Consider the following 8,599-nt stretch of genomic DNA (forward strand, 5'->3'; position numbering starts at 1 on the left):
GGGGGAAAGTGAGAGAGAATAGGGGGGAAAGGGAGAGAATAGGGGGGAAAGGGAGAGAGAATAGGGGGGAAAGGGAGAGAGAATAGGGGGGAAAGGGAGAGAGAATAGGGGGGACCTACATATACCAAGACATACTAAAACCCCATAGATATACAAAAACCCTAGAAAGGACAAAAACACATAGACAATACAAAAACTAAACCAACCACCCTTGTCACACCCCAATAATAAATAAAATAAAGATTACTAAGGTCAGGGCATGACACTACCCCCCCCCCCCCCCCCCCCCCCCCCAAAGGTGCGGACTCCCAGCCACAAACCTAAACCTATATGGGTGTGTCTGGGTGGGTATCTAACCTCGGTGGCGGCTCTGGTTCTGGACACCGCCCACCTTCTTTACACTGAGTCCGCTCTTGTATCACTGACCCGTGGATCATCATTGGAGGCTCTGGACTGCGGATCCTCGCCGTAGGCCCCGGGCTGGGGACCCTTGCTGCGTGGATCATCGCCTGATGTTCTGGACTGGGGACCGTCGCTGGAGACCCCTGACTGGGGACCGTCGCTGGAGACCCCGGACTGGAGACCCCGGACTGGGGACTGCCGCTGGAGACCCCGGGCTGGGGACCGTTGCTGGAGACCCCGGGCTGGGGACCGTCGCAGGAGACCCCGGGCTGGGGACCGCCACTGGAGACCCCGGTCTGGGGACCCCGGGCTGGGGACCGTCGCTGGAGGTACCGGGCTGGGGACACACACGAGGAGTGCGAGGAGCAGGAACAGGGCGTACTGGACTGCCGAGGCGCACTATAGGCTTGGTGCGTGGTGCCGGCACTGGTGGTACCTGGCTGGTGACACGCACCTCAGGGCGAGTGCGGGGAGGAGGAACAGGGTGTACTGGACCCTGGAGGCGCACTATAGGCCTGGTGCGTGGTGCCGGCACTGGTGGTACCGGGCTGGGAGGAGGGCGAGTGCCGGGAGGAGGCACAGGATACACTGGACCGTGGAGACGCATTGGAGATCCAGAACATAGAGCTGGCTCAATACGTCCTGGCTGGATACCCAATCTAGCCCGGCAAATGTGAGGAGCTGGAATAGAGCACACTGGGCTAGAATAGCGCACTGGAGACACCGTGCACATCTCTGCATAACACAGTGCCTGACCAGTTACACGCTCACCACGAAAGACAGCTGTCCCTGATTGAGAACCCTACCCGGCCAAAACATAGAAATACAAATAATAGAACATAGAATACCCACCCCAAATCACACCCTGACCAAACCAAATAGAGACATAAAAAGGATCTCTAAGGTCAGGGCGTGACAGTACCCCCCCCCCCCCCCCCCCCAGGTGTGGTTCTCAATCAGAGACAGCTGTCTATCGTTGTCTCTGATTGAGAACCATACTTAGGTAGCTTTTCCCACTGGGTTTTTGTGGGTAGTGGCTTTCTGTTTGTGTCTGCACCAGACAAAACTGTTTCGGTTGTTGTTTTGCTATTCAGTGTTCAGTTCAACTAATAAAGGATCAACACGTACAACGCTGCACCTTGGTCCTCACCTTCTTCCACCAACAGCCGTTACAGAACTACCCACCACCAAAGGACCAATCAGCATGGAAAAGAGGACTGGACATGGGAGGACATTCTAGATGGCAAGGGATCCTACACATGGGAGGAGATCCTGGCTGGAAGGGTTCGCCTCCCATGGGAACAGGTGGAGGCAGCCAGGAGAGCGGAGGCAGCAGGAAAAGGGAACCGGCGATACGAGGGAACACGGCTGGCAAGGAAGCCTGAGAGGCAGCCCCCCGAAAAAATTGCCCCGAGCTATGGGGTGAAATTGGAGGTGAGTGAAGGAAGCGAAGCCGAGACTGTGAAGGAGTTGATGGGGAGATTGGAGGAGAGAGCAATGAGAGAGTTGCTGTGTTGGTGCATGAGGCACGACTTCCGCCCGACGGAGCGTGTCCGCGATTTGATGTGACCTGAGTCAGCTCTCCATACTCGTCCTGAGGTGCGTGCTAGCCGTCTGGTGAAGATTGTGCCAGCCCCACGCACCAGGCCTCCTGTGCGCCTCCCCAGCCCTGCATGTCCTGTGCCAGCTTGGCGCTACAGATCTCCAATACGTGCTCTGAGGCCGGTGCGCTACATTCCAGCTCCCCGCATCTGCCGTCCAGCCAGGACGGATGGTGCCAGCCAGCCCTCTCCAGACCTCCAGTGCGTCTCCTCAGGCCAGGATATCCTGCGTCGGCTATGCGCACTGTGCCTCCCGTGTGTCTGCACAGCCCAGTGCGTCCGGTGCCTGCGCCCCGCACGTGCCGGGCTAAAGTCACCATCCAGCCAGGACAGGTTGTGCAGGCCCTTAATTCGAGACCTCCAGTGCGCCTCCACGGCCCGGTCTATCCTGTGCCTCCTCCACGGACCAGGCCTCCAGTAGGTCTCCCCAGCCTGGTGAGTCCTGTGCCTGTTCCCAGAACCAGGTCTCCTGTGTGTCTCCCCAGCCTGGTGAGTCCTGTGCCTGTCTCCTGTCCGGCGCCGCCAGGAGTCTCCCTCCTGTCTGGCGCCCGCTGCGAGGGTCCCCAGTCCGGGGTCGTAAAGAATGCCCACCCGGACCCTCCCCTTTAGAGTCAGGTTTTGCGGCCAGAGTCCGCACCTTTGAGGGGGGGTACTCAGGGTGTGGTGCTGTTCATTGTTCTCTTTCTATTCTTTCTATACTAAATTGTTTCAATTCTATTATTTGCTTCTGCCTATTGTTTTAGATCAGAAAAGGAGAGGCCCTTGTCCTTTTGTGCCCCCCTTCTCCCTACTTCCTTACCCCCCCCCCCCCCCCCCCCCATTCTTCCCCCCTCAAGCCCCTACCCCCTTCTCCACATTCTTGACTGCTTTGTTGTCTTCATGTTTGCTTATATACCGCACACCCCACTTTCTCTCTCCCTCCCTCCCGCTGCATTTTTTTCCATGCCTTTGAATTAACCAATTCCAGTTAATTGTGCTTCCTTCTCTTTCTCTGTGAGGCTTTCTAAAGACTAACCCTCTTTGGCAGGACTTGACAGGTACATTTCTGTTTCCTACTTAACCAACATACTTGTGCGTGCGTGTGTGTCATGGTCTTTTCAGGCATGTGTAATGGTTGATCTAGTTCATATTTAGCACAGCCTCTCTCCTGTTCTGTGGTTGCTGCAGGTATTCTCTTTGTGTACATACACACACACACACATATACGTATAAACACCCATGCATACCCACACCAGCCCGCCCACACCCCACATAGAACACAAACACACACACTCATGTTGGCTGTCATGCTTAACCTGGGGTTTAGCAGATGTGTCTGCAGGCTCTGATGCCTGTGTTTGGTGTTCATTGTAGTTGTCACAGGTGTATCTATGTAATGCTACTAATGTTCCACTGGTTAAGTTGTTCAAAGCTTCTGCCAAAATGACCAGAGAATGTTAGTTGTTGTGACTCTTAGCCACCTATCTTCTGTGGTGTTGGTGTATGGTGGTTGATGAAATGTGGTGCCCATGTTGCCTGTCTTAACAGGAGACTGTTGGTTTGTTGCAGGTATTTCTTTGCTGTGCTGGCCATCCTGACCATTCTGGGGGTGCTGAATGGTTTGGTCCTTCTCCCTGTGTTGCTGTCTTACTTTGGCCCCTATCCAGAGGTGAGATGGTTTCTCCTGCAGAAATACTATAATGGCTTGCACACACATTTTTTTACACACACATTTTTTACACATTATTTTTTACACACACTTTTTACACGTATTTTTGTGAACCAACACTAACTTTTTATTGAATGTTCTAACACGCGCACATCATGAAATTATTTAGCAGCATAGTTTGTGTAATAATAACCAAAAAAATGAATCAAAATAATTCCCTCATCTCCTTACACCTCCCTCCTTTTTCTGTCCCCCTCAGGTGACCCCTGTTGATGGGCGTAGCCAGTTACCCACCCCGTCCCCAGAGCCCCCTCCTCCCGTGGTCCACTTCTCCGTCCACCCCTGCCATACCACCTCAGGGACGGGGACAGGTACAGGCTCTGACTCGTCAGACTCTGAGTACAGCTCCAACACCACGGCCTCGGGCATCAGCCAGGACCTGCAGCAGTACGACCTCCCCACCACTAGAAGCAGAGCTGGGAGAGCAGAGGAGGTGCGACGAGGAGCAGTGCCAAGAAGGACAGCTAGACAGGGAAACGCCACAGCCTACTCTTTGTCTTCTGTAAGTGCTTCGGATAATGACCACACACACGTGACATACAGTTGAAGTCAGAAGTTTACATACACCTTAGCCAAACACATTTAAACTCAGTTTTTCACAATTCCTGACGTGTAATCCTAGTAAAAATTCCCTGTCTTAGGTCAGTTAGGATCACCACTTTATTTTAAGAATGTGAAATGTCATAATAATAGTAGAGAGAATTATTTATTTCAATTGTTATTTCTTTCATCACATATGCAGTAGTTTACATACACTCAATTAGTATTTGGTAGCATTGCCTTTTAATGTTTTTAATTTCAGTCAAACGTTTCGGGTAGCCTTCCACAAGCTTCCCACAATAAGTTGGGTGAATTTTGGCCCATTCCTCCTGACAGAGCTGGTGGAACTGAGTCAGGTTTCTGGCCTCCTTGCTCGCACACGCTTTTTCAGTTCTGCCCACAAATGTTCTAAAGGATTGAGGTCAGGGCTTTGTGATGGCCACACCAATACCTTGACCTTGTTGTCCGTAAGTCATTTTGCCACAACTTTGGAAGTATGCTTGGGGTCATTGTCCATTTGGAAGACCCATTTGCCACCAAGCTTTAACTTCCTGAGTTATGTCTTGAGATGTTGCTTCATAATATCCACATAATTTCCCCTCTCATGATGCCATCTATTTTGTGAAGTGCACCAGTCCCTCCTGCAGCAAAGCACCCCCACAACATGATGCTGCCACCCCCGTGCTTCACGGTTGGGATGGTGTTCTTCAGCTTGCAAGCCTCACCTTTTTCCCCCAAACATAACGATGGTCATTATGGCCCAACAGTTCTATATTTGTTTCATCAGACCAGAGGGCATTTCTCCAAAAAGTACAATCTTTGTCCCCATGTGAAGTTGCAAACCGTAGTCTGGCTTTTTTATGGCGGTTTTGGAGCAGTGGCTGAGCAGCCTTTCAGGTTATAGGACGTGTTTTACTGTGGATATAGATACTTTTGTACCTGTTTCCTCCAGCATCTTCACAGGGTCATTTGCAGTTGTTCTGTGATTGAGTTGCACTTTTCGCACCAAAATACGTTCATCTCTAGGAGACGGAACGCATCTCCTTCCTGAGCGGTATGATGGCTGCGTGGTCCCATGGTGTTTATACTTGCATACTATTGTTTGTACAGATGAATGTGGTACCTTCAGGCGTTTGGAAATATCTCCCAAGGATGAACCAGTCTATCAGAAGCTTCTAAAGCCACCATTTTCTGGAATTTTCCAAGCTGGTTAAAGGCACAGTCAACTTAGTGTATGTAAACTTCTGACTCTCTGGAATTGTGCTACAGTGAATTGTAAGTGAAATAATCTGTCTGTAAACAATTGTTGGAAAAATGACTTGTGTCATGCACACAGATGTCCTAACCGACTTGCAAAACTATAGTTTGTTAACATGAAATTTGTGGAGTGGTTGAAAACAAGTTTTTAATGACTCCAACCTAAGTGTATGTAAACGTAATACTTCAGCTGTATGTTCACACTCTTTGTTTGAACATGTTGAGCATGTGTACAAGTTGTTCTGATTTTCTGATCTCTCTCCTGTCAGTCGGTCCTGCCGGAGTCGGATGCCCACCCCGGTGCATCCCGTCGCTTCAGCAAGAGGGACCTACAGTCCTTTCCCCCAGCCCGCCCACGCATGGCTTTTGAAACTGAGGCTGGAGGCCATTACGGCTCCGGGGGCCATTTTGTCTCGGGAGGCCACCGAGAACGTTCTGCGGGGCACAGAACTCGTCCATCCCACAACCCCCGGCCCAATCACCACCAACCTCAGCACTCTAATCCCGCCCCTACTTACTGCCAGCCCATCACCACGGTAACGGCCTCTGCATCGGTTACCATCGCTGTCCACTCTACCTCTCCCCCCACTCAGAGCCCCACCTCCTCTCACCCAGGACACACTGCAGCGGACAGTTACCACACAGCAAGGGGCGCAGAGCCTGCGCCTGCCTTCCAGCACCCCCATGTGCCACTGGAGGTCCATACAGGTTGCAGAGGAACCAAGATGGACACCAAGGTGGAGGCCATGGAGCTCCAGGATGTGGAGTGTGAGGCAGTTGAGAGCGACTGTGATAAGAGGGCAAGCTGAGGTGAGCCTCAATGGAGTTTGTAGCTTCTCATGACAGTGCAGTAATTCACATGTTGGTATTACATCCACAAAGTACTTGCAATGAATGTTCCTTTTCCTTTGGTTTTGTTACTTGCCAAAAATGTCCCCATTCAGTCCTTCAAACCCTTTTTACTGCAACCTGAACATAATATATTGAGCGTTATGCCTTTAGAGAGTGAGATGTATGTGCTGTCATGACAGGTTTCTAACTCTGTGTTGTCTGTCTCTCTGTTGTTCCAGTGGAGGAGAGCTGAAGCACAACGGCCAAAGATGGACTCCCTCTCTCACTCAGCGGCCCAATGCAGCGCAGCTCAGCGACACACATAACCCAGTGGTGGGTAGTACCATGGTGCTCATTCTTACTGTAACCCCGTGGATGTTTGTCTTAGATATCTCTATCCATCATTAAAATATGTATACTTATGTAAATATGAACAAAGAAGTAGCTATAATGTAGGAGTTGTACAGCTCCTTTTTTTAACAGACTGGGGACATCATTTCTATGGCGTGTGTGTTTTTGGTTTTACTTTCCTAGTCGGGGCCAGAAGTCATCACAAGCACAGTAAAACAAGAAAAATGGGAGACATTTAGCCAGTCCGCCCACAGGGAGAAAGGCTATTTTAAGCTTAGGGGTTAGGGTTACGATTAAGGTGATGGTTAGAATTAGGTTTAGGGTTAAATTAGGGGTTAAGGTTAGGGTAAAAATTAGGGTTAGCTTAAGGTTAGGGGTTAGGGGAAATAGGATTTTGAATGGGACCAATTATTTTGTCCCCACAAGGATATTAAAACAAACGTGTGTGTGTGAGAGAAATCTCTGATTACTGTTGTTCACTCGTCTGTGGATCTGTGCCATGAGGAAGCTTCATCTAGACAATACAGTTCAGCATACATTGTTGCTGCTTAAGATATTCTGTAATAATGTATAATAACTGTATAATAATTCTATGCAAATGTTTTATTTTATGTTAGAAAGAGGTGAGTGATTGTATAAATGTGATTGTGGGTTTGTGTTTATGTGGGTGCGTAGGTGGGTCTGGGTGCGGGTGGGTGGGTAACCCATCAGATACATCTCTAAAAAGAAATATACTAACAATCACGTCAAGTGATACTACTCAATAGCTACACGGGGCATGTATGTGTGTGTTTATATATATATATATATATATATATATATGTGTTTGTGTATAAAGGTACTCTTTTTTTTTTTAAACAATTAATTTGCATATCACAAACCTGTGGTAGTTATGAAACAATTACTGTTGAACTCTGACTCACGCTATGCGTGCTATTTAATACGAGCCGATATGTAGAAGATATAAAATGTGTCTGTTGTGACTTGGCTGTCCCTTGAACTCAATTACCCATCTCCCATTTCCTCTGGGGATGTCATAGCTCTCAGCGGCCATCTTATAGTAGCATGAGTGGGCGTAAAAGTATCACTCCCATAGTTAAAGTGGAACTGACAGCGTTTTAACTACTTTGCAGATATGAAACAAACAGACTATCAAAATATCAGTAAAAAATATACAATTCCCAGTTTATGCTACAAAACCATGATAAGAAGTTTTAAAAAATAGGTTCTATTTGACTAAACATTCCATGATGTACACGAAGGCATTGTTGGCAGAATAGATGGATGCAGTTCAATACATGATTAATATAATTCACCAATACATTTCTTGGTAGTCCAAAAAACATTGCTATCAGGTTGTTACATTGTTTGCTGCCTCCATTAAGGATGCACTGTTTCAGTTTCAATGACTCAATATTTTGGACAAAAACAGACATGTAACTAAGGTTGGGAATGTCAATACAACCGAACTAGCAAGGGCAATGATCACAAGTCAGTCATAATAGGCTAGCGTATCTATTTATGTAGCAACCTAAAACCACGGAGCCTAACGTTAGCTAGCAAGCTAACTGCTAGGAGGGTGACATGTCATGCCATTGGAGGAGTGGGTGAGTGACTGACATTTTTCCCTCATATACACAGAGATGCAGGTGTCATTTGGTTAGCTAGTGAGAACTTGAACGACTGTTATCCAGTTAGCATATCTCAGATAACATGTAAACAGCTTAACCAGCTCTGCTATGGCGACTAAAATAGTCAGAGCAAAGTGTTTATTTTTGTCTGAAAATAGCTAGCTAGCAAGCTAACCAACTTTAGCCAGTTAGCTTGGGTGCTTGGTTGGGACAAGCATGCATTGGCAGGCAAGCTGCAGAAAGACGAGTAGGCTACAATTCCTCATTGTTTATAGGTG

General features: G+C 48.5%; 1 protein-coding gene across 2 annotated transcripts in view; it reads left to right on the forward strand.

The window, feature by feature from the left end:
- The window catches only part of LOC110535101 (protein patched homolog 1), a 160,113-nt gene extending 152,287 nt beyond the window's left edge, over positions 1-7,826 (forward strand). For both annotated transcript variants that reach the window (XM_036936202.1, XM_036936201.1), the window contains 4 exons: positions 3,552-3,651; positions 3,911-4,213; positions 5,778-6,318; positions 6,579-7,826. In XM_036936202.1, the coding sequence (XP_036792097.1) occupies positions 3,552-3,651; positions 3,911-4,213; positions 5,778-6,317 (943 nt within the window). In that variant the 3' untranslated portion in view covers position 6,318; positions 6,579-7,826. The remainder of the gene's footprint in view (positions 1-3,551; positions 3,652-3,910; positions 4,214-5,777; positions 6,319-6,578) is intronic.
- The last annotated feature ends 773 nt before the right edge of the window (positions 7,827-8,599 follow it).

Source organism: Oncorhynchus mykiss, chromosome 11 (genome assembly GCF_013265735.2).
Source record: "Oncorhynchus mykiss isolate Arlee chromosome 11, USDA_OmykA_1.1, whole genome shotgun sequence".
Classification (NCBI taxonomy): Eukaryota; Metazoa; Chordata; class Actinopteri; order Salmoniformes; family Salmonidae; genus Oncorhynchus; species Oncorhynchus mykiss.